Source organism: Mustelus asterias, unplaced genomic scaffold (genome assembly GCF_964213995.1).
Source record: "Mustelus asterias unplaced genomic scaffold, sMusAst1.hap1.1 HAP1_SCAFFOLD_609, whole genome shotgun sequence".
NCBI lineage: Eukaryota > Metazoa > Chordata > Chondrichthyes > Carcharhiniformes > Triakidae > Mustelus > Mustelus asterias.
This window is the reverse complement of record NW_027590559.1, coordinates 1,279-28,535: the sequence shown is the minus strand read 5'-3', so window position 1 is coordinate 28,535 and position 27,257 is coordinate 1,279. Positions and strand designations below refer to the sequence as shown.

At 45.7% G+C, this 27,257-nt stretch overlaps 1 protein-coding gene across 1 annotated transcript; it reads right to left on the bottom strand.

Annotated features, from left to right (window-relative positions):
* Positions 1-26,981, bottom strand: LOC144487136 (NACHT, LRR and PYD domains-containing protein 3-like; the record flags this gene model as incomplete). The annotated part of the gene is made up of 5 exons (XM_078205194.1): positions 1-1,184; positions 5,068-5,235; positions 11,087-11,257; positions 17,877-18,047; positions 26,895-26,981. Coding segments are annotated over 5 exons (709 nt in total), but the record flags the coding sequence as incomplete, so codon positions are not given.
* Between the last annotated feature and the right edge of the window lie 276 nt (positions 26,982-27,257).

Sequence of the window (27,257 nt, the reverse complement as noted above, 5' to 3'; positions counted from 1 at the left end):
CCTCTGTCCTTTGATCAGTCAGCCTGTGCTCCCAGGTGATATCTGACAGCGGTTCATCTTTCTTGTGTGAGCTTGTTGTTCTAATCCGCTCATTCATGATTACAAATTGCTTCCTATTCTTGATGTCTTAAGTCTGATTAATATTTTCAAGTATTGAGGAGGTTTGTCCCCTTCTCAGGCCGGAAAAGACTTCGCAGCAAATCATTGCTGTGGATCGAGTTTATTGACAGCAAGTAAGGGTAAGTTGATTCAGTTTTTAGTTTCACAGCTTTCTTACTGAGTGAAATTAGAAAAACATTGAGACTTTCAGTCTAATTCCCCAGTTGCACAATCTACTGGAACCTCCCCAACAGGACACACTCTCTGGGTCAGGCGTTCTTTGGGCGCTTGTCCCTTTTGGAGAGTGGGATCCATCCCAGCTGAACAGACCCTGTCTCCATCCTGAACTCGCGCCATGTTCACTTCCCAGCAGGGTGACTGGGCGCTGATACTGAGCACGAACCCTGGATGTATTACGCAAAAACATAGGAAGACTGGGTATAATTGTCAGTGTCACACAGACTGTTTTTTTTTCTGTCTGTATATTTGCCCAGTGCCCAATTGGGGAGCTTACAACCCCAGATATCCAGCACTAGCAGGGCTGTGGAGCTGGGCGGATGAGTCTTATGACTCTTTCACTGAGTCTCTGTTTATCAATTGTTCCAAGAATCAGAGCAGCAATGTTTACAGAACAGGCCCTTCGGCCCACGATGTTGTGCCGAGCTTTATCTGAAACCAAGATCAAGCTATCCCACTCCCTATAATTCTGGTGTGCTCTATGTGCCTATCCAATAACCGCTTAAATGTTCCTAAAGTGTCTGACTCCACTATCACTGCAGGCAGTCCATTCCACACCCCAGTTTGTCAACTGAAATATTCAGAGAATGCCAGCAGCAATGTTTAAAAATTGAAATGCTCACTGAATAAGAGCAGCAATGCTTAAAAATTGAGACGTTCTGAGAATGAGAGCAGCGACGTTTATAAATTGAACTGTTCCCAGAATGAGAGCAGCAATCATTATGCATTGAAATGTTCAGGGAGCAAAAGTAGGAATGTTAATAAGTTCCACCCTCAGTCCTGGTCTGAATCCCTGCAGCGACTTCAGCTCATCTCTTCCATTTAAGCTGAATTGATTCCATTCCAGCCTGAAACAGATTCAAGATAAAACATGAAATAAACGGATTGAACAAGTGTAAATAAAAGGAGAATGGAGTTGATGGGATAAATCTTCAGAAGCTGATATGGGGACCTTGTTGACATCTTGACACACAGATCGATTTGGGCATTGTCCCAGCGGTTCAAATTTCTAATGGGGAATTTCTCGGCTGCTCAGCACGCTGTGTGAATGTCTGAGATACATTCGGGTATGTGTGACTGATGATTTCTTTTCAGTGGGCGCTGACCCTGAATGCGAAACGCGCTCCTGCCCACTGTGGTTTCGAGAGCACAATTTCACACTGGCTGGTCCAAAAACAGAATGAGGATTGCTAGAGTGGGCACGAAAATGGGATAAAAGTGAGGGTGTGGGGCTGCCGCTTCTACTGTGCTGCTCTGGGTTGGGGGTATGGGGAGGGTGGGTGGCAGCCGCTGCACAGCTGTCTGAGGGAGCAGCAGAAGTGTGAAATATTAATAGCCATGCAGTAACCATGCAGTCAGAGTCCAGGCAAAACATTCAAATACAAACTTCAGTCCCCAGGCACATTTTTTAAAAATTGCATTTCAGCCTAGACACTTCATTCCCCCTCCTCCACCCCATCAAGGTTGAACCAAGAAAGTAAAGGTTGCCTGGCCCCTCGGTTGAACGTCAACTGTATCGAAAGTAGATGGGCCTTGACAAATTGCATTCAATTGGCCTTTTTTGGGCTGAATTGCCGTCTTTATTGACAACAAGTGTGATTCTTGTTCCTATTTAACGAACGAAGCTTTGTGCTACTGTGCGATGATGGTGAAATCCACACCCCACATCTTTTCACCCAATTGCAGGAACTTTCAGGGTGGGTGGCCGCCCGCACGAGCAAATTCAAATTCTGGCCCAGGGATAGATTGGTGGCACGGTGGTTAGTAGTGCTGCCTCACAGCGCCAGGGGCCTAGGTTCGAATCCCGGCTTGGGTAACTGCCTGTGTGGAGTTTGCACGTTCTTTCCGTGTCTGTGCGGGTTTCCTCTGGGTGGTGCTGTTTCCTCCCACAGTCCAAAGATGTGCAGCTTGGCTGATTGGCCGTGCTAAATTGATTCTAGTGTCAAGGAGGATTAACAGGGTAAATGTGTGAGGTTACAGGACTAAGGCCTGGGTGGGATTGTGGTCGGTGCAGACCTGATGGGCCGAATGGCCTCATTCTGTACCGATTGTAGATCTGTATGATTCTAGATCTGTAGAACTTACCTAGATAGTGACACAGGAAATGTTCGTCAGTGTAAAACCTAAATAAATCCATAATCCGAGTCCCTAACCAGCCCAAATCGGCCTGACTAGCACCCCTCCCCCGCGCCCCACGGCTACCCCTAATCCACTTCAACTACCTCCTCCAACCCTACTTACTTCTGATACCCTGCAACTACCACCATGACCAAATAAAACCACACCACCAGTCCACCCTTCATCCACCTCAACTAGCCGTCCACTAACCAACGACCTAACTGCACTTTCTATCTGACTGCAACCACGCCTATGTTGATGATCCAATTCCTTGATGATCTAATATGACCCATAACCCCACACTTAAATACCCAACCAGCCTCCTACCAATGAAAATCACCCCGTCAACATCCCCCAACACAACCACCCGAATGCAAGTGAATAGTCTCCTGACCAGGGACTATCTGCACACTGCCCTCACTTTCACCCAACTAACCATCCAAGATTTTGCAACTACCACACTGGCCATCTCGTCATCCGTCAACTTACCATTCACCCACTTACCTTCCTCACCCACCCTATCAACAAACCGCTTCCTTCAACCATCAAATAACATTCATTAATCTGACCATTTTGCAGCCACTGCTGTAAATAGGATCAATGCTTTTTCTTCTCCGCCTCTACTCTGCTCTGATGGAGCTCCCCGGGGTCAGTGTGCTGTAAATAGGGTGTATTCTCTCTCTTCCCCGACTCTACTCTGCTCTGATGGAGCTCCCTGGCGTCACTGTGCTGTAAATAGGGTGTATTCTCTCTCTTCTCCGACTCTACTCTGCTCTGATGGAGCTCCCCGGGGTCACTGTGCTGTAAATAGGGTGTATTCTCTCTCTTCTCCGACTCTACTCTGCTCTGATGGAGCTCCCCGGGGTCACTGTGCTGTAAATAGGGTGTATTCTCTCTCTTCTCCGACTCTACTCTGCTCTGATGGAGCTCCCCGGGGTCACTGTGCTGTAAATAGGGTGTATTCTCTCTCTTCTCCGACTCTACTCTGCTCTGATGGAGCTCCCCGGGGTCACTGTGCTGTAAATAGGGTGTATTCTCTCTCTTCTCCGACTCTACTCTGCTCTGATGGAGCTCCCCGGGGTCACTGCTGTAAATAGGGTGTATTCTCTCTCGTCTCCGCCTCTACTCTGCTCTGATGGAGCTCCTGGCGTCACTGTTGTGTAAATAGGGAGTGTGCTCTCTCTTCCCCGACTCTACTCTGCTCCGATGGAGCTCCTGGCGTCACTGTTGTGTAAATAGGGAGTGTGCTCTCTCTTCCCCGACTCTACTCTGCTCCGATGGAGCTCCCCGGGGTTATGTGCTGCAAGTACGGTGTGTGCCCTCTCCTCCCTAACTCTACTCTGCTCCAGTGGATCTACACAGTAAGAAGTTTAACAACACCAGGTTAAAGTCCAACAGGTTTATTTGGTAGCAAAAGCCACAGCAGCTTTCGGAGCTCTAAGCCCCTACTTCAGGTGAGTGGGAATTCTGTTCACAAACAGAGCATATAAAGACACAGACTCAATTTACATAAATAATGGTTGGAATGCGAATACTTACAACTAATCAAGTCTTTAAGAAACAAAACAATGTGAGTGGAGAGAGCATCAAGACAGGCTAAAAAGATGTGTATTGTCTCCAGACAAGACAGCCAGTGAAACTCTGCAGGTCCACGCAACTGTGGGAGTTACAAATAGTGTGACATGAACCCAATATCCCGGTTGATGCCGTCCTCGTGTGTGCGGAACTTGGCTATCAGTTTCTGCTCAGCGACTCTGCGCTGTCGTGTAAATAGGGTGTATTCTCTCTCTTCTCCGACTCTACTCTGCTCTGATGGAGCTCCCCGGGGTCACTGTGCTGTAAATAGGGTGTATTCTCTCTCTTCTCCGACTCTACTCTGCTCTGATGGAGCTCCCCGGGGTCACTGCTGTAAATAGGGTAGCACAGCGCAGAGTCGCTGAGCAGAAACTGATAGCCAAGTTCCGCACACACGAGGACGGCCTCAACCGGGATATTGGATTCATGTCACACTATTTGTAACTCCCACAGTTGCGTGGACCTGCAGAGTTTCACTGGCTATCTTGTCTGGAGACAATACACATCTCTTTAGCCTGTCTTGATGGTCCCTCCACTCACATTGTTTGGTTTCTTAAAGACTTGATTATTTGTAAGTATTCGCATTCCAACTATTATTCATGTAAATTGAGTCTGTGTCTTTATAAGCTCTGTTTGTGAACAGAATTCCCACTCACCTGAAGAAGGGGCTTAGAGCTCCGAAAGCTTGTGTGGCTTTTGCTACCAAATAAACCTGTTGGACTTTAACCTGGTGTTGTTAAACTTCTTACTGTGTTTACCCCACTTCAACGCCGGCATCTCCACACCAATGGATCTACTCAGGGTCATTGTGCTGTAAATATGGTGTCTACTCTCTTTTCTCCCACCTGATTTGATTTGACTCTGCTCTAATGGAGTTCCCCAGCGTCTCTGTGCAGGAGATCTTGAGTGGGAAATGGAGCAGTTTCAGATTGGGAGAATGTTCATGCACAGCGGCAATCTGCTTTGAAAGTTCAGGTCGATTTACATTTTAAAATCCAATTTAAATTTTAATGATTATTTTAAATAACATAAACTCACCCAATCAGTTGTAGACTCCTGCAATTCTGTATGAGGCGGCAGAGTGGAGGGACAGATTGGTCTGTGAATGAGTTTGATCCCAGGTTCAGAATCTTCAGTGACTCATTTGTGCTGAGAGCGGAGGCGAGATCCTCAGTGCAAGAATCTGTGAGAGCGTTTCTATACAGACTGGGGATCAGAGAGAGAGAGAAACATAACATGAATCAGAGTAAATCACAAGTCATTTAAATAATACTGTTAATAACAAAAATAATGAATATTGTGACACATTTGAAAAGCACAATTTGCATTTCTATAGAATGAGGAAATACTCTTAATGTTGAAAATGAAACATCAGTAGAATTAACTGGAAATGCTCAGCAGGTAAATACTGGTGAAGAAAGAAACAGGTTGAAAGTTTGAGCGTTCATTGGAATTGGGAAATGACAGTGAATTGAGGGGTTTGAAGTGACAACGGTGGGTGGCTGTGGCAGAAATGAAGAAAGGACAACATGGAATTACAGGAGTGATTTAGTGACAAAAAAGTGATGATGGGACCAGACCAAATCACAAGGTTCCCATTTCCTTAGTCGGAGTGGCTCGGGAGGGACATGGGATGGTCAGTGGTTTGGGAATGCAGTTTGTGGTGAGGTTGAAGATAATGGCTGTGATTTTACCAGAAGCTCTGAAATCCCAACATGGGGAGTGTGTCCGTGTGGGCAGGATAGGCAGAGCTATGAAGGTGATACTGTCACAGGTGGACAAGTAACAGTTGGCAGGCAGAGGAGCTGTCCACTCAGGCAGCGTGGGCAGGTGGCAGTCCCGGTTCAGACAATGGCAGCACCACCTCCAAGACAGCCAGCAGGAGTTTCAGCTCTGGAGGGGGCAAGGATGGAGCTCTGCTAACTGAATGAAGGGCGTAAATGACAGAATGCAGATCAAACGTTGCCCCTCAATTAATATTGCCTCGCTGGAGGGTCTCCTGCCAGCTGCTCGGGCTCGAATGGAGGTCCTGTTCCCTCAAGATGGGAGGAGATTATCCCATCGACACAGCCTGGCTGGAAGGAGATTGCTGAGGAGGTGCACATGTGTGAGAAAAGTGGTTGCAGTGCGGAAAAAGGATCAATGTCCTGATGTATTCTGACAAGGTGAATACCCTGCTGAGTACAATAACGAGTATTAAATATCGATGAGTATTTCAATTTAATCGTCATAAGTCACATTTTGGTTCTATCGGGGGAGGTGGTGGCATAATGGTATGTTACTGGACTGGTGCCCCATAGTAATGCTCTGGAGTCACAGATTCAACCCTGCCACTGTTAAAGGTGAAATGTGAATTCAATACAACATTTGAATTAACACTCTAATGATCACGAAGCCGTTGTCGATAGTCGTTCAACACTATTTGGTTCACTGATGCCTTTCCTTACCTGGTCTGGCCCACATGTGACTCCAGATCCACAACCGCGAGGTTGACTATTAAATGTCCGGTCAGCGGCAATTAGGGATGAGCAACAAATGCTGGCCCAGCCAGCGACGGCCACATCACATTAACAAACAAGAAAGCACCATCCAAATTATTGTATTCAAAATCCATTGCGTAACTGAGATTCAGGAAAAATGCTCCGGAGGCCTCATTGAGGGGCTTCGAGGGTCACATTCATCCCTTCGTAAACACGTTGGACAACCATGGGCTTGTACACGTGTTAGACGTGTGCGTAACAATTGAAATTTGTGTTTGGAAAGAAAGCAAAGAACACAAGGGAACGAGCCAAGAAGACTGGAGACGTCCAGATTTTGCCATCCTTACACCAAAGGATGATGAGTTGCTGGATCAGGAAAGCTTGGGGGCACAGCGGACAATCGCTGCTGGTGAGATGGTTGTGGAGCTGAGAGTGAATGGCCTAATGAATGGGTACAGGTAGCCTCTTGTGAGGAGAAGTAATAGTTTTTGTGTGTCCAGCACTGGTCACAAAGAGCAGTCTGAAGGATGTTTTGTAATAATAACAGAATAACTAGGAGTAGCAATAGGCCATTCAGCCCCTCGTTTCAGATCCATCATTCGATCGCTTATTGGCTGATCTTACTGTGGTTCACACTTCGTTTCCTAATTGTCCCCTATAAACTTTGATACCCTTGTCAATCCGAAATCTATCTTAACTCAGTCTTGAACATATTCAGTGACCCTGCAAAAACACTTTGAAAATGAAAAAAAAAACATGCATAAGTTCCCCCTTATCCATTCTGCTGGTTACATCCCTCCGAACATCCAACAGCTTTCATAACGTCATGTTAACCCTGACTGATCCTGCAATTGTTTCCTAAGTGTTCTGGTATGACATCTTTCATTTCAGAAGTATAGGATTTGCCCTGCTATTGCTATCAGTCGAACCGGTTTGTACTTTCCATTTTTCTCTGAACATCCATTTTTAAATTGCAGAGTTACATTGTCACTTTCTAATCTACAGGAATATTTCCAGAATCTATAGAAGTTTGGACGATGACCATCAATGCATGTAGTATCTCTACAAACACCTCTTTCAACTCTCTGGAATGAAGATAATCAGGCATTAAGTCCCATTAATTTCCCGAGTGCAATTTTTCCACTAATATAAACAACTGCCCTTTCCTCATTCACACCAGTCCATTGAAGCTCCATTATTTCTGGGACTTTTAAAACATTTTCCACGGTGAATGCAGACACAAAAGGGCTGAACTTTACAATAAAAAATCCAAGTCCAGGACGGGCATGAAAATGGGAGCGGATCAGATCCGTTTTCTGTGTGAGTTCAAATCTGCCATCATATGCACTCAGTGCATGAATAAACAGTAATGGTTTCTCACCTGTAGATGGAGGTGGACAGGGCTTATGTCATCTGAACGTTGGCTGAGAGCAGGGAAGGCCGTCATTGTGCATGCGCAGGTCTCAAGCATCACAAATCTGTCACTCAGTCTATGCTGCTCTCAGCCAGCCTGAATGGCTGAAACACCGCCTCCCCCCCTCCCCCCCCCCACCCCCGCCATTCCCCACCTACTGCGATGGCACGCGACCAATCCTGACCCCACGACCCACCGGGAACAGTACCCTTTCACTTCTCTCCCCCCATGATCGGCCACCCATCTTAACCCTCCCTCACCCCTTAATAGGGTGCCTGACTCCCCCCAACACGATCGCTGGTCCAAGCCCCACCCATGGCCATTCCTGATTGACCCCCTCTCTCTACCACCAATCCCAATGCAGAATACACAGCGGTTCCGCCCTCCCTCCATCTCACAGATCCCAATGCAGAGTGCACAGCGTGTCCCCACGCCCCACCCAACGACTGATGGCGCCCAACCTCGCCGGTCTGCCCCTGCCCCCTTGAAACAGACTGCCGCCTGGTGGACATTGCAAGGTTGTCAGGTTGGTGGTGCCAAGCTGGTACGTCCAAAATGGCACCCCCCCCCCCTCCGCGCCCCTTGTCCCCGGCGGCCCCAGGGGACTCAATGGTTTCCACTTCTGCCGGCGTGGGCATCATGCTGGTCACCATTGGTGGGGACTAGCTTTGTTTCTCACCGGAGACAAACTCTCGTCTGAGGGTCACAGAGGAAAATGACCCCGGATATTTTCTTCCTAGACTCATTAATTCAAGGAAAATGAGGTTTAAATGTTATTTTTTTAAAAATCAACCCTGTTCCAGAAATGGCTGATCACGCTGGATATCTGGTACTGATAAGATCGCGAGAGGCGCGAAATCGGGAGTGAACCTTACTTTTCTGCCCTGTCAGCATCTTACCGGCTCGGCCCATGCATCGGCCGGTGCGGCACAACGGTGAAATCGCCCCCCAAAGTAAGTACTTGAGTCTCTCCTATTACTTTATTCGTTTTATACATTTTACTGACTTCGTTTGTGTTGGATCCACATTTGTTTGCGCGAATCTTTTGATATTTATGTTTGTATAAAATCTTTCAGAGTTTGTTTTTAATGTTTCTCACTCGTTTACTCTCATATTCTATTTTTCCTTCCTTGAACTTTCTCTTGCTCCACCCTTGCAGAATTCTCAGCCTTATGATTTTAGCATATCTTCTTTTCATCTAACACAATCCTTGATTTTATTCATCACCATTGGTGGGAACACTTCTGTTGATTTTCATCACATTAAATCAATGTATTTTTGTTGAAAACGCTACACCTTTTACGTACCTCAATGGGAATTCGGATCAATGTGAACTTAGGATATTTTTTTTCGACACAGACACTTTAATTGGCTAAGCTGTCGCAATGCTAACGTGCTATTTGTGCTCCGGATCACTTGCTGAACTGCTTAACAACTTTTAGTCATTGACGTGGCAGGACACCCAGATCCCTTTGTATCAGAGAGTTGCCATCTCTCTCCATTCAATTGTCTAATGCTTTTCTATTCTTCCTGACAAAGTGGACAAGCTCCACCTTCTCACATTAAAGTCCTTCAGCTAATATTTTTTCACATTAACTTAAATAATCCACAAAGGGATTTCGTCAAGTTATAGCCTCTTGATTCTTTACTTTCCTATCGTTGTATTATCAGTAAATCTTGCTGCACAAATTCGGCCATTTCTTCCAATTCATTGTACAGATAGTAAATATTTGAGGCCCCAGCACTCTCCCCTGAGGTACTCCATTAGCACCAGCTTTGCCAAAATGAAAATCATCCATTTTACACAATACTCTGCTTGTTGCTAGTTTATGGGGAAAATGGTGATATACTGTCAATGTCACTGGACTAGTAATCCAGAGCTTGCGGGTAACGCTCTGAGGATCCGGGTTTGAATGCCATCATGGCAGATGGCGAAATTTGAATTCAATGAAAATCACGAGTTAAAAAGTCGAATTTTCGTCATAAAAAACCTTGATATACTAATGTCCTTTAGGGAAGGCAATCTGCATCATGATTCACAAATATTAGGACTCCTAAAATTCGCACTATAATGGTCAAACAAACCATTCAGTTCAATTAAACTGGTCCAGCCTATCCACATCACAGTCCAACCACATCCACTGAATAAAATTAAACAATTCTCTATCAATCATGTACAGTAACCATTGATGTGCCACCTTACTGAATACCATGCATTAATCTAAGTAAAGCACACCTACAGGTTCTCCTTGTTTGTTATTTCCTCAAATATATCAAATAGTTCAGTCAAACATGATTTCAATTTCACGTGTTGACTGTGCATGATTGAATTATCATTTTCTACACTCTGTTCTCAAACATCCCCTTTGAGAGGCGATGGGCTCAGAAAACTATATTTTTTCCTGCTCTCTGTCTCCTTTCTTCCTTGAATAGAGGTGTTTGATTTTTGATTTTCCAAACCACTGGGACCTTGCCAGAATCTAGGGAATTTTGGAAGATCATAACGAATGCATCTACTATCTCTGCAGCCACTTGTGTTAAGACCCTAGTGATAAACTTGTCAAGTTTCAGTTCTAATTGTATTCTGAGTAGGTTTTTCCAGCCGAATGGTTGTGTTTTACGTTTTTACTCCCCATTTACCTCCTGTTTTTCAAATATTCTTGCGATGTTTTCTTTGTATGCTACAGTGAATGAAGGCCCAACATTCCTGTTAACTCTTCTCATAATTATTTGTTTCCCATTATTAGAAACATAGAAAAGAGGACGATTAGAATATTTGAACCTTTGAGCCTGCCCCACTTGTCAATATGATCAAGAGGATCATATTCACAAGTGGGGCAAGAGGATCAATATGATCATGGTCAATATTAGACTCTTTAAACTAGATTTTTATTGAATCAAATTTCACCACTGGCCATGGTGGGATTTGAACCAACGTATCCGGAGCATTATCCCACGTCTCTGAATTACCAGTCCGCGGACAATGATACTATAGCACGGGCATTTCATTTCCCAGAGGTCAGAGAGAGAAATAACAGGAACCAGAGTAAATGCAGTTTTCCTTATTAATAACTGACACCAACAGTAATGACATCGCTTATTTATACGAATACAAAATATATTCAGTTATTCTAAGTAGAATCTTAAACAGTATGATACTTACTCCAGTTTCTGTATTTTACATTCCAGTTTCTTCAGAGCCATAGACAGTCGGTTCACTCCTAAATTTCCCAGTTTATTATCACCCAGATTCAGATCTATCAGTGACTGGTTTGTCGTGAGAGCAGAGGCAAGGTCGTTGGCACAAGAATCTGTGAGACTGTTGCTATGGAGACTGGAAATCAGAGAGTTAATAGTAACGGGATCAGTGAACTTCCAGCTTCGTTAAGAATACCATTATTAAAAATAGTGATGTACATTACATCGTGAGACATTCGGGAAACAGACTTCACTTAATAGAGGACAAAATACTATTGATGCTGAAATTCTGAAATATAAGAGCAATATGCTGGGAACTCTCAGCATGTCATGCAGTATCTGTGAAGTGAGGAACAGAGTTAGTTTCAGTTCAATTAGCTTTCATTGGAGTTCAATTAGCTTTCCGTAGTGCTTGGAAATAGCAGGGAATTATGTTGTTTTAAGTCACAGGGAACTGGGGATGGATGGATGACGAGGAAAGATCAAAATGGAAGCGCAGGAGTAATTAAATGTCAAAAACGATGTTTTTCTTTATTCATTTGTGGGTTTCCTCCAGGTGGTCCGGTTTCCTCCCACAGTTCAAAGATGTGTGGGTTAGGTTGATTGACCATGCTAAATTGACCCTAATATCCGGGGGATTAGCAGAGTAAGCATGCGGGACTACGGGAATAGGGCCTGGGTGGGATAGTGGTCAGTACAGACTCGATGGGCCGAATGACCTCCTTCTGTACTCTAGGGATTCTATGATTCTATGGCATGGGCATCACTGGCTGGCCAGTATTAATTGCACATCTCCAGTTGCCCTTTTAAGACAGTTGAGCGTCAATAAAATTGTTGTAGCTCTGGAGTCACATGTAGGCCAGACCAGGTGAGGGTGAGAGATTTCCTTCCCTAAAGGACATTGATGAAATAGAAAAGTACAGGATCCCCACGTCCTTACCCTGAGTCACTCGGGAGGGAGATTGGATAAGCGGTGGCCCCGGAGTGATGCGATGCGGTTGAAGATGATGTTTGAAAAACGTTTTTCACGCTGCCAGTGGTTGGGGTCTGGAATGCACAGCCCGGAACTGTGGTGGAGGCAGATTGAATCGGGGGAATTAGATAAATATTTCAATAGAAGCAATGTTTAAGGAAACGAGGAAAAGGCAGGATAAGGATACAATTCATCATGTTCGTTTAGAGAACTGGTGCAGACAAGATGGGCCAAATGACGTCCTTTGGCACCGTAACAATTTCATGACGGTAAAAGCTTGAGATTCACCGATATTTCAGGGACACAACATAGCAAGCGTGGTAGAATGGGTGGCGGTGGATCTCTATAGACCCCCATAGCAGATATGTGGATCAAACCCTCGATATTAGCGTCATTCTTCATCACACTCCAGACACCGAAATGACTGAACTAGCCAACTCCACACTTTAACCAGAACCGGTACTTTAGTATCTGAGAGGCGAGGATGCCATTCTCTCCAGCAGCACAAGCAGAATCATAGAATTGTTGCGGAGCAGAAGGAGGACATTCAGCCAATGGTGTCTGCACAGAATCTATGAATGAGCAGTTCACTAAGTGTCATTCCCCCACCTTCCCTTCGTAACCCTGCACATTCTTGCTTTTTTCAGGCAACAATCCAATTCCCTTTGGTAGGCTTCAGTTGAACGTGTCTCCACCACACTCACAGACAGAGCATTCCAGATCTTAATCATTCACTGCAGGGCAAGTCCCGTTTCAGGCAATACTGACAACATATTTAAGGGCAGCCAGCAGCGCTTTCAACGGCAGCAGCTCTAGAGGGATCAGTGAGGGAGCCCTGGTAACCCAACAAAGGACTGACATGGCAGGAGACGATAAAACTTCAATTCAAAGATACATCCATGGGAAGTCCTCCTCAAGGCTGCACGGGTTCAGAGTGAGGTCCAGTTCCCTCAGGAGATGATCTGCCATGTCAACCCAAGCAGGCCTGGGTGGAGATTGCCAAGACCTGAGCAGATATGAGGTATGTGTTTGCAGTGAGGCAGAAACATCAATAACCTTGTGGTGATGTGGCTCCTTTGAGGAGCGATCTTTTCAAGGTCACGATCGGGTCGGTCCCGAAGGAGTGGCTGGACGGGAAGCTGAGCCAATCGGGAGCAAAGGCACGCGTCCTGGGATGGGGAGGAGCCTCAGTCGAAGCCAGGGAGGAGGAGAGTGTAGTCGTGTATTGCGGTTACGTCAGGCCCTATGTAAAAAATATTATTTCTAACCAGTAATTACTTGACGCCACAATGATGTCACCTCCGATATTACTACACTAGCGATGAGGTAAAATATTCTTATTCATCAGGAGGTTGCAGTGCGCAGCTAGAGTGGGAGGAGAGTGAGGGTCGAAGCTAAGAAGAGACATTTACAATGCCTTTCATCGGAACGATTGAGCCATTTTCCATCATTGGAAAACTGGGGACAGCATATCAAAAGGGTGCATTATTCCTTTGCCGCTAATGAGATCGTTGTGGAGGAAAAGCAAAAGGTGATACTGCTCACAGTTTGTGTCCAACACATTTCAGGTTAGTGAGGTATCCAACATCGCCTGATATTAGTCATAAGTCTTTTGACGAGATCGTCGAAATGGTGAAAGATTATTTTAACCCTCGACTTCCTGTTGAGGCAGCAATTTCATTTTGCATTCCAGCAGCCAACGGAGACTCTCTCCAGTCTGATTGATAGATTGAGAGGGTTGGCAGAGTACTGCGGAGTCTGCACCTTCTCCCCGTGTCTGCGTGTGTTTCCTCCGGGTTCCTCCCATAGTCTAAGATGTGCTGGTTAGGTGTACTGGCCATGCTAAATTCTCCCTCAGTGTATCCGAACATGCACCGGAGTGTGATGACTGGGGGATTTTCACAGTAACTTCATTGCAGCGTTAATGTATGCCTACTAGTGATACTAATCAATAAACATTAGCCTTAAACTTTAAAATTTGATGACCAAATGCTAAACTAGCAGCGGGCTTTAAGTACACAAATTTCGATTTCAGTCGTGCCAACTAGCAGCTCGAGTTGGATGAAGATTCCCAGCAATTAGTTCCTATCAGCGCCCACAAAGAGATAAACAGTACACATGTTTACCCTTTGGAGTCTCATCAGCCAGTACTATTTTCCATCGTAAAAAGAAACAATTATTGCTGGGAATTCCTCAAGTAGTGGTGTTCCGGGATGATGTCCTAATTACGGGAGCACGCCCTGCAGAGAACAGGGCAAACTTAGAGGCAGTTCTCAATGGTCCGTTTGAAATGAGAGAAAATGTATTCTCCAGGCAGATGAAATTACAGATCTCGATTTCAGGATAGACACCAAATGTCTGTATCCTTTGGAGGATATCGTTGAACCCTTAAGAATGTAACCATGGCTTAAAAATATATCGGAGTTAAAATCCTTCACAGGAATGGTGAATTATTACGACAGATTCTTAGAAAACGTGTATAGAAGTTCAGCACCACTTCAGCTTTCGATGAAGCAACAGTGCTGGAAATGGGAAGAAGCAGAAAAAGAGGCATTTTCAAAATTAAACAAAGCCTTACAGTGTCATCGACACATTTTTATCCAACCAAACCATTAGTATTTAGCTGTGATGCATCACAATCCGACGTGGGAGCAGTCTTATCCCACACGATGTCAGGTGTAACAGAGAGCCAAATCCCATTTTTGCCACGAACGTTATCAACTGAAAAATGTGTACGTAGATTGACAAAGAAGCATGGCGGTAATTCATGCAGTGAAGGAAATTCATCTATATATATTTGGTAGCCATTTCCACATAGCATCAGATCACAAATAATTGACGGGTTTATACCAAAAAGATAAACCAGTGCCAACAATTCCGTCTGTGAGGCTGCAGAGATGGGGCATATTGCTATCTGCGTACAGCTAGTCTTTCCAGCATAGGCCCGGGACGTAAATACCGAATAGGGACATGCTCGGCCACCTCCCTATGCCACAGGCTGTGCCGTCAACATCTGTACCACAAGCAATACTGTCAGTGCTGCGCCGAATAGAAACCTTACCGGTCTCAACTACTCATATAAATATTTGGACCAAAAGGGGCCCGGTGTTATCAAAAGTAAAGAGGATTGTGTCACAAGGATGACGTTCCGATAAGTCAGAGCAAATCAGACCATACCTGTAGCAGAGGATGGCGAAAACAAGTCAGGATTGGCGTGTTTTTGTTTTGGGCAGGCTCGTGTTATAGTGCCACCACAAGGGCGACAGCTATTATTACACGAATTGCATGACACAAGCACTGGACAAAGTAGGATGAAATCACTCGCTTGAAGTTATAATTTGTGGCCAGGCATCGATAAATCGAAAGAATAGCCAGCCAGTGCATGAGGTGTGAAGACCAGGAGTCATTGCCACCACTAACAAATATACATACATGGGAGTGGTTGGGACAGTCGTCGTCAAGACTGCATGCACAATTCACAGGACAGTTCATGGGGCTTATTTCATTGTGGTTGATGCTCATTCTGAAAAACTGGATCAGACTTCTTGCCGAAGTACATGGTCGCCACATAAAAAAGCATATGGATCATCTGAGGAAGAGAGTGGCAGGGATACGGGAACCCAGCAGGTGTGTCCTGTGGTGGACTTGCGTTTGCCAGTTGCTGATACAGCGATTAGTGTTTTTAATGTAGAGCCGAGGCAACCAACAGTTTCCAAAGCAGACGCGGCAGCCGCTACTGAGGATGGTAACTGGTCCCACAACACCAGGTTAAAGTCCAACAGGTTGTGGAGATGCTGGCGTTGGACTGGTACAGGCTGCTGGTGGGCACATCATGGCTACTGAGGAGGTTGTCCATCCCGGATTGATGCATTTGCATTGTGCGTCTCCACCCAGATTCTTTACTGACCAAAGGACCCAGTACCGAGTTGCGACAAATCTCCAGAGTCTGGAAGTCTCCAGATCAAGTCACTTTGTGATGAGTTTTCTCTGGGATGTTTCTGGTGTAATCTTGTGTCATGCAAGCCTATGTTTCATGATGCAACTTCTGGTCCATTCACAGGCGGTCTCAGGAGTTTGTGGTTTTGGTGGGAGGGTGGTGCGAGGGAAGGTGCGTGGCTCCTTTAAGGGGGCGATATTTTGAGTATTGGGCTTGATACTATGGAGAGGCCAGGCGGGAAGCTGAGCCAAATGGGAGCATGGTGGCACGTTCTGGGACGGGGAGAAACCTCCGTTGGAGCCAGGGAGTAGAAGAGAGTAATTATGTTAGACACTTAGCTTATATATTTATGCCTATTAATGTTAACAAATCATTCATTGTGAAGAACACAAATTCCCTTTACTTCAATATATACCTGATGACTTTATTATATAACTGATCTGTTCTGACAAGATGAGTGAAGCAGCTTATAGAATTTAATGTGAGGCATTTGTGGTCAGATCTGAATGGAAGTGAAATTGGTAGGAAGGTTAACCCCAACCAGACTCTGGCAATATCCAGCCATCTGCATGGACTGTCCGAGACAAGTCAGCCTCGCTGTGGAGGGTCTCAATCAGTCAGAGGTACACTGTCAGGATGAAGCGGTCGCGTGCAGGTGGCATCCCTGTTGAGACATGATGGACAGTCAGGCTGCAACCAGCCTAGCCTAGTGTGCGTCTTTAATGGGTGAGTAACAATGGAAAGTTATGCGTGTGTACAAGCGAGCGCACAACGTCAGGGAATGAACTAAATATGGTGGTAGCGTTCAGGTCTTGCCACCCTTGCGTCCATATAAGGCAGCTGAGAGACCTGGAGACAGACTGGGAAATTGCTGACAATAAGAAGGGCTGTGGGGCTGACAGTGAGTGTTCGAATGGATGGACACAGGAGGCCCTCTAGTGAGCACAAAACGTACAGCATGTGTGTCCATCACTGGTCACAAGGAACAGCCTGAAGGACGTGTTGGATTATACATCGTCTCTATTCAGTCTTCTTTCTCTCACAAACCAAGGTCTGTGCGACTGGATGACAGTTGTACCCCTCTGAGCAGGTGAAGAAGTCCTCAGAGGGTACACCCGTCACATTCTTCCCCCAAACTTTCGGCACAAAAATGTGTGGGATTGACATCCCATTGCCTTGGGATCAGAGAGAGAAATCACAGGAGTCAGCGAAAATGCAGTTTTTGGTATATGAGTTCCGATCCCTGGGATGTCATAGATTATTACAGCACAGGGAGAGGCCCTTTGGCCCCATCTCCCAAGAGACTCCCCCAATTGCCCTGACTGCTTGAATACAACCCCCCAGACTACACCCCAACTCGCTGACTCATACTCACACTGTACTGTCTACACCCCTCTGCCTAAATGCACCCTGAACTCTGCAAAACTGCAGTCATGGTTCCTTACGTTAAACTTTCCTGCCCGTGACTGAAGGGCTCTCGAACCCTCTGCGCTACACATTCCTACCTGACCCGATTCAGAAGATGGGGCGAGAAAGATAAGGCCGCATTTGAACGTCAATAGCTGGGTGTGGAGTGACAATCTGACTGATTGTCTCCGCACAGCTCTATCCCTGACACTGACAACAATGATGTGGAGATGCCGGCGTTGGACTGGGGTAAACACAGTAAGACGTCAAACAACACCAGGTTAAATTCCAACCTGTTGGACTTTAATCTGGTGTTGTAAGACTTCTTACAGATAATAATGGACTGTGTTTATTTATTATTCTAATAATAGGGTGTGCAATATACCATTAGGTATCTCATTATTGTTTTAAAAAAATGTCACGGAGTTTGACATTTACCTCAGTTTCTGTATTTTACAGTTTGGATTCCTCAGAGCCGCAGACAGTAGTTTCACTCCTGAATCTCCCAGTGCATTCTCACCCAGGTTCAGATCCCTCAGGGAGGGGCTTGTACTGAGAGCGGAGGAGAGATCCGCAGCACAAGAGTCTGTGAGAGCGTTTTTTTCCAGCCTGCAGAATCAGAGAAAGGAAAAAATCTGGAATTAGTGTAAACCTCAGCGTTCTTAAGAATAAGATTATTAACAATAATAAAATACAGCGTGAGGCATTCAAGAAACAGTTCAGTTCATACAGCAAGCAAGATACTATTGATGCTGTAAATCTGAAATATATATTTATGTGCTTATGGAAGAGAGCACACACAACATCAGGGAATACACCAAGAGTGGCTGTGTCCAGGCCGTGTTTTCCTTATGTCAATGGAAGATGATGTGGAGATGCCGGCATTGGACTGGGGTAAACACAGTAAGAAGTTTAACAACACCAGGTTAAAGTCCAACAGGTTTATTTGGTAGCAAAAGCCACACAAGCTTTCGGAGCTCTAAGCCCCTTCTTCAGGTGAGTGGGAATTCTGTTCACAAACAGAGCATATAAAGACACAGACTCAATTTACATGAATAATGGTTGGAATGCGAATACTTACAACTAATCAAGTCTTTAAGAAAGAAAACAATGTGAGTGGAGAGAGCATCAAGACAGGCTAAAAAGATGTGTATTGTCTCCAGACAAGACAGCCAGTGAAACTCTGCAGGTCTAGGCAACTGTGGGGGTTACAAATAGTGTGACATGAACCCAATATCCCGGTTGAGGCCATCCTCATGTGTGCGGAACTTGGCTATCAGTTTCTGCTCAGCGACTCTGCGCTGTCGTGTGTCGCGAAGGCCGCCTTGGAGAACGCTTACCCGAATATCAGAGGCCGAATGCCCGTGACCGCTGAAGTGCTCCCCAACAGGAAGAGAACAGTCTTGCCTGGTGATTGTCGAGCGGTGTTCATTCATCCGTTGTCGCAGCGTCTGCATAGTTTCCCCAATGTACCATGCCTCGGGACATCCTTTCTTGCAGCGTATCAGGTAGACAACGTTGGCCGAATTGCAAGAGTATGTACCGTGTACCTGGTGGATGGTGTTCTCACGTGAGATGATGGCATCTGTGTCGATGATCCGGCACGTCTTGCAGAGGTTGCTGTGGCAGGGTTGTGCAGTGTCATGGTCACTGTTCTCCTGAAGGCTGGATAGTTTGCTGCGGACAATGGTCTGTTTGAGGTTGTGCGGTTGTTTGAAGGCAAGAAGTGGGGGTGTGGGGATGGGTTGTTTGAAGGCAAGAAGTGGGGGTGTGGGGATGATCTCTACTGCCTCCCGAAGATACACAAGGCAAACACACCCGGCCGTCCCATCGTATCGGGCAATGGGACCCTGTGCGAGAACCTCTCCGGCTATGTCGAGGGCATCTTGAAACCCATTGTACAAAGAACCCCGAGCTTTTGTCGCGACGCGACGGACTTCCTACAGAAACTCGGCACACATGGAGCAGTTGAACCAGGAGCGCTCCTTGCCACAATGGATGTCTCGGCACTCTACACCAGCATCCCCCATGACGATGGCATTGCTGCAACGGCCTCAGTGCTCATCGCCAACAACTGCCAGTTTCCAGATGCAATTTTACATCTCATTCGCTTCATCCTGGACCACAATATCTTCACCTTCAACAACCAGTTCTTCATCCAGACACACGGAACAGCCATGGGGACCAAATTCGCACCTCAATGTGCCAATATCTTCATGCACAGGTTCTAACAAGACTTCTTCACCGCACAGGACCTTCAACCGATGCTATACACTAGATACATCGATGACATTTTCTTCCTTTGGACTCATGTTGAACAATCACTGAAACAACTCTATGATGACATCAACAAGTTCCATCCCACCATCAGACTCACCATGGACTACTCTCCGGAATCGGTTGCATTCTTGGACACACGCATCTCCATTAAGGACGGTCACCTCAGCACCTCACTGTACCGCAAGCCCACGGATAACCTCACGATGCTCCACTTCTCCAGCTTCCACCCTAAATACGTTAAAGAAGCCATCCCCTACGGACAAGCCCTCCGCATACACAGGATCTGCTCGGATGAGGAGGATCGCAACAGACACCTCCAGACGCTGAAAGATGCCCTCATAAGAACAGGATATGGCGCTCGACTCATTGATCAACAGTTCCAACGCGCCACAGCGAAAAACCGCACTGACCTCCTCAGAAGACAAACACGGGACACAGTGGACAGAGGACCCTTCGTTGTCCAGTACTTCCCCGGAGCGGAGAAGCTACGGCATCTCCTCCGGACCCTTCAACATGTCATTGATGAAGACGAACATCTCGCCAAGGCCATCCCCACACCCCCACTTCTTGCCTTCAAACAACCGCACAACCTCAAACAGACCATTGTCCGCAGGAAACTACCCAGCCTTCAGGAGAACAGTGACCATGACACCACACAACCCAGTCACAGCAACCTCTGCAAGATGTGCCGGATCATCGACACAGATGCCATCATCTCACGTGAGAACACCATCCACCAGGTACACGGTACATACTCTTGCAATTCGGCCAACGTTGTCTACCTGGTACGCTGCAAGAAAGGATGTCCCGAGGCATGGTACATTGGGGAAACTATGCAGGCGCTGCGACAACGGATGAATGAACACCGCTCGACAATCACCAGGCAAGACTGTTCTCTTCCTGTTGGGGAGCACTTCAGCAGTCACGGGCATTCGGCCTCTGATATTCGGGTAAGCATTCTCCAAGGCGGCCTTCGCGACACACGACAGCGCAGAGTCGCTGAGCAGAAACTGATAGCCAAGTTCCGCACACACGAGGACGGCCTCAACCAGGATATTGGGTTCATGTCACACTATTTGTAACCCCCACAGTTGCCTAGACCTGCAGAGTTTCACTGGCTGTCTTGTCTGGAGACAATACACATCTTTTTAGCCTGTCTTGATGCTCTCTCCACTCACATTGTTTTCTTTCTTAAAGACTTGATTAGTTGTAAGTATTCGCATTCCAACCATTATTCATGTAAATTGAGTTTGTGTCTTTATATGCTCTGTTTGTAAACAGAATTCCCACTCACCTGAAGAAGGGGCTTAGAGCTCCGAAAGCTTGTGTGGCTTTTGCTACCAAATAAACCTGTTGGACTTTAACCTGGTGTTGTTAAACTTCTTACAATGGAAGATGAGTCAGTGATCCATAGTCATAGAGCAATGCAGCACGGAAACAGGCCCTTCGGCCAGACCAGTTCATACCGACCAGGTGCCCTCCCAGCTAGTCCCAATTGTCTGCATTTAGGCCACATCCCTCTAATCCTTTCCCATGCACGTACTTATCCAAGTGCTGTTTAAATGTTGCTATTGAACCTGCCTCAACAACTTGTTCGTGCAGCTCATTCCTTATACGCAGCACGCTCTGCGTGAAGAAGTTGCCCCTCAGTTCCCATTTAATTCTTTCCCCTCTCACCTTAAACCTATGCTCTTTAGTTTTCAATTCTCCTACCCTTGGAAAAAAAGGCTATGCGTTCATCCTATCTCTGCCCATCATGATTTTACACAACTCAATAAGGTCACCCCTCATTCTCTTACGTTTCAAGGAAAAAAGCCCTAACCTTGCCAACCGCTACCTATAACGCAGGACCACTCGTCTTGTCAACGTCCTCGTAAATTTTCTTTCCACTCTTTCCACTTTATCAACGTCTTTCCTGTAATATTGCGACCACTGCAGTACAATGCAGTGCGGCCTCACTAACGACTTATAGAACTGTAACATAATGTCCCAACTCCTCTACTCACTGCCCTGACTGATGAAGGCCAGTATGCTAAACTCCTTCTTCACCATTGTTTACCTGTGACGCCGATTTCAATGAACTATGTCCTTGTACTCCCAGGTCCTTCTGTCCATCAACATTCCTCCCGTTCACGTATAACTCTTACCCTGGATTGACTTTCCAAAATGCAATACCTTACACTTTCTTGTCGTGAAATCCATTTGCCAATCCTCAGCCCGCTTCCCTCGCTGATTAACATCGCCCTGTAATTTTTGATTATGCTTATCGGTATTAACAATACTTTCTAATTGAGTGTCATCTGCAGACGTACAAACCATGCCCTGTATATTCACATCCAAATCATTTACATAAATTACGAATAATAACGGTCCCAACACCGAACCCAGGCACACCACTAGTCATAAGCCTTATGTCCGACAAACAACTTTTGACCATTACCCTGTGCTTCCTACCATCGTGCCAATATTGGACCCAATTTGCTAGCTTCCCCTCACTCCCATGGGACCTAACCTTACAGACTAGCCTGCCATGCGAGACCTTTTGAAAGGCCTTGCTAAAGTCCATATAAACAAAATCTGCTGCCCCACCCTCATCCATCCTCTTGGTTACCTCTTCGGAAAAGTCTACAAGATTTGTCAGAAATGACTTCCTATACACAAAGCCATGCTGACTATCCGGAATCAGACCTTGGCTATCCAAATGTTGATAGGTCTCAGAATTCCCTCCAGTAACTCACCCACCACTGATGTCAGGCTCACCGGCCTGTAATTCCCTGGCTTGTCTTTGCTATCCTTCTTAAACAACGGAACTACATTAACCATCCTGCAGTCTTCCAGAACTTCACGAGTGGAAAGAACAGAGGCAAATACCTCTGCAAGGTCTTCTGAATTTTTTCCCTAACCTGCCACAAAACCTGAGGATGCACTTAATCAGGCTCAGGGGATTTATCCACCTTAATGCGCTTTAAGACTGCAAATGCCTCCTCCTTAATAGTGCTGCAGCTGGGATACGTGGAAACTGGATGGGCAATCGTTGATCATGAGATGGGTTGTAGATCCCAGATAGACTAAGTAGCTGAACACATGGGCACAGCAGAGACACTGACGAATCCAAATTCTGGTGAATGTGTGCTCACCATTGTTCAGATGGAGTTTCAGGTTAGCAACTTTCTGAAGGACATGTTGGAATGTTGATCCCTCTCCAACATTCTTCCGTCTCTCTCACAAATCAACAGCTGTTCTAGACAGGAGACAGATGTCCACCTCGGAAGAGTTGGACGGAAGCACAGAGTGGAATCTCGTATTATTCCCCCATAACCTCTACTGCAGCAGATCATGCCTCGTACGATTAGCAGATGGTTCACAATCTGGCAATACAGGACAGCACAGAGAAACGCGAGCTGATGGAGGCAGTAATAGCTGAATTCACTCACACTCTCGAGGAGACAGGGCATTGCCACCTTCAGGAAGATGAAATGTGGCTGGAGTCTTGAACAACGCAGCAGATACTGGAGCTGCAGCGTAAGGTATTTTAACATCCCGTGGAGTTTACAAAGGCTGTGTGTATCCATACACAAAGGATGATGGAGTCAATCCAGGCCAGCAGTGTTACCAGTTTTCATGAATGAGCACAAATGCCATTCCCCATCGAGAGAGTGATGACCTCATGGAGAGTTACATCCAGCATATCATCCACAGGAAATACACATGAACCTGCATGTTCTCACCACCTCAATAAACTCTGCAGAGCAATGGCTGGGAGAGTCACTGTCTGTGTGGAGTTTGCACATTCTCCTCGTGTCTGCGTGGGTTTCCTCCGGGTGCTCCGGTTTCCTCCCACAGTCCAAAGATGTGCGGGTTAGATTGATTGGCCAGGTTAAAAATTGCCCCTTAGAGTCCTGAGATGCGTAGGTTCGAGGGATTAGTGGGTAAATATGTGGGGGTAGGGGTAGGGCCTGGGTGGGATTGTGGTCGGTGCAGACTCGATGGGCCGAATGGCCTCCTTCTGCACTGAAGGGTTTCTATGAATTTCTATGAGAGAGGTAAATTGTGCCTGATGTTACTGTCAGGTCCTCTGACCCATCAAATGAGCATTGAGGGTCCAGTTTGCCCTGAATGTATGGAGGAGCAGCTGCCTGCAGCATCTCGGACACTTTTCAGGATGCCTCTGGTGTGCTCCGCTCTGACCATGACACCAACACTTCACAAAGCTGCGATGACAGAGACAACTCCAGTTTCTGTACAGAAGGTCCGCAGTCTGCCGGACTCTTCCCTGACTCAGGCAACAAGGAGGACAACAGCCACGTCATTGGGGGATCCCTTCTCTGTTCTATGGGGTTCCTTATCTTGCAGCGTCTGGTAAACATCCATATCCTCATTATAGAAGAGTCATTACACTCAACGACATCCCCATCTTTCAAATCTTCTCCCCTTGTCCATTCAGGTTCTAGTGAGCACAGCACAGTACCAGAACATTCAAGACATTCGATGAGTATATTGAAGGGCTCCACTCGATTAATCCAGGCAGGAACACGTTAACTTCAGAAATCCTCTGGCCTGTTCAATTGTGTCTCAAGTTGCCCTGTAGTAGCTGCTGTACCTATCCGCTGTGACTCTGTTTAGGTTACACACAGACACAATTACCCATCTCTTCAGTGGGTAGCGCTTGTCTTTCTTAATGCTTTCATGAGATGATGGAGTCATTGGCAAAACCAAATCTTGTAGGCAATGATTACCCTCGAGAATCATAGTTTCCCTACAGTGCAGAAGGAGGCCACTGGGCTCACCGAATCTGCACTGACCACAATCCCATCCAGGCCCTACTCCCGTAAACCCACACATTTACACTGCTGATCACCTGTCACTAGTGTCAATTTAGCATTGCCAATCAATATAACCCACATTTTATTGGACTTCAGGAGTAAACCTTAGTACCCGGAGGAAACCCAGTCAGACATGGTGAGAATGTGTAAACTCCACAGAGACAATGATCCGATGCTGGAATTGAATCCGGGTCCCTGGCGTTTTGAGGCAGCAGTGCTAACCACTGTGCGACTGTGCCATCCCAAATGGTGGTGAGTCCTACTGGAGTTGAAAGCAAGCGGAGAGGTTTCCGTCACACTGCTGAGTGTGCCTTCTGGGCGGTGGACATGCATTTGGAACACAGGAGAAAAGTTATTTGTTCCTGAATTTCCAGAATCTTAGCTCCTCTTGGAACCATAGTTTTTACATTTCAGTGTTTGGTCAAGGGTTACAGTGAGATCCCTACCACCCAGGATGTTCATGCTGGGGGTGAGGGGAGGAGGAGGGGGCTGGATTTCAGAAATGGCAACGCCATTGAACGTTGAGGGGGTGGTGGTTAGATTCCCTCTTGCTGATAATTGGCTGATACTTGTGCAGGGAATCAGTTCTGAATTTTGCTCCGTCCTTGCTGATATGGACATGGACAACTTCAGTCTCTGAGGTATTGTGATTAGTACTGAGCATTGTGCATTCATCAGTGAACACCCTCACTTCTGACCTCATGATGGAAGGAAGGTCATTGATCAAAAGCTGGAGGTGGTTGAGGTGAGGACATTATCCTGAGGAACTCATGCAGTGATGTTCACAAAGCATTGGAAGAATGACACTGTTCTGATGAACAAGAGTACACAGATGTGACAGTAATTCGCGAGATTGGATTTGCCCTGCGTATTTCCGCATTGTGAGGTAGATACAGTGTTTTAGCTGTACTGGAACATCTTGGCTAGGTGAAGGCCTAGTTCTGGAGCGTGGGTCGTGAGCTCTTGCTCACAGGGTACAGTGCCTTCAATCATTTCTTCATATCGCAAAGTTAATTGGCTGAATTTTGGCATCTGTAATTTTCAGCGTCTCAGTAGGAGGCTGAGATTAACCATCCACTCTGTACTTCTGGCTGACGATGGCTGCTAATTGTTCAGTCTCGTCGTTTGCACTGATGTTCTGGGCTCCCTGATCAGTGGCAATGTTGATATTTGTAACATGTTAGAGGCACGTGTATCATTTCTGGCATGTCGAACAACATTCATGAAAAGATGCGGCAGGACTGCAGAAGTTTGATCTCAGCCATGGTTTTGGTATGATTGAGCTCGGTCTATGATATGTTGTTTCGGCTGTTTGGTATGCAAATGGCCATGTGCTGTAAACGTCTGCAGTTTCACACCTCATTTTCAGATATATCCAAGTCTAAGTTATTCAAATACGAAAAGAAACATAGTCGCACCAACACTGCACTTACAGTTCGGGAACACCACTGCATGCTACACCCATTGAAGAACGACGTCACCACTACTGTCTGTTTCCTGTAGCCTAGATTACTTCATAATCCATGCTACCTCTTTTATTTCAGCTTGGCTGGCAAACCTGTGCGTCTATTAATAATGGATAGCGTTTTAAATAACACAAATACTGAGAGTAACGGTTCTTTTAGTATCATCATTTGCATGAACAACACTGTCCATTGTTAATTGGAACATAATTCACACTATGCTGTTCTGTGAAAATTGTCATTGACAGGTGAGCCAAACATTTGTGCTCCTGGGTTGTAAGCTCTGGAATTCCCATCCGAATCCTCTCCACCTTGATCTCTCCCCTCTGTTTTAAGAAGATCCTTAAGCTCCATCCAACAGAAATTTGTGCTGTGACTCACAGAATTCAATGTAGTTTGTTCAATGCTTTTCCAATGTAGAGCAGTTTTCGATTTTCAAGCAAAATTAAAAGCTTACAGACGTAACCATCTATCATCTGAATGACTAATTCAACTAAATTCAACGTGTGACATGGTATATATTGGAATTGAATAAATATTTAAGTGTTCTCCACATCTCTTTATTCTGTTGCATAATTTCAATTGAATATTTCAAGTATTCACTCCTGAATCTTGCAGTGTATTATAACTCAGGTTCAGACCCATCAGTGACCGGCTTGTAATAAGAGGAGAGGTGAGAACATCTGAGGCTCCCTCCGGCCTGGAGATCAGACAGAAAATAATTACAGGAACAAAATTAATTCCGTGTTTTTTTTTACCTATAACACTCGGACTGAGAGTAAGGATAATATGCCGTGTTTATTAAAGACACTATTACTGATACTAAAAGTAATTTAGAGTGTCAGACAGCCAGTTATTCTAAGCACAATCTCTCACAGTCTGGTACTTACTGCAGTTTCTGTATTTTACAGTCTGGATTCCTCAGAGCGGCAGATAGTCGTTTCACTCCTGAATCTTCCAAATTATTGTTACTCAGACTAAATGGAGAGAGAGAGGAATGCATTAAAATCAGCTGAATTTTCACCAGCAAAAAATGAGCGTGATTAATATTTGAATCAGAAACTTTGCTCCAGTGGGGAACTGATTAAAGTTACAATATTATGCCTCGCTGGATTTTCCTTTCAATTAAATGGAAAAGAAAATAGTGAACAGTGAAAATTGATGAACAACTGGTGAAAACCACTTTCATCCCACTCAAAATGTATTTTTGGTTGAATTGTCGATGGGATATGGGTATCACTGGCGAGACCAGC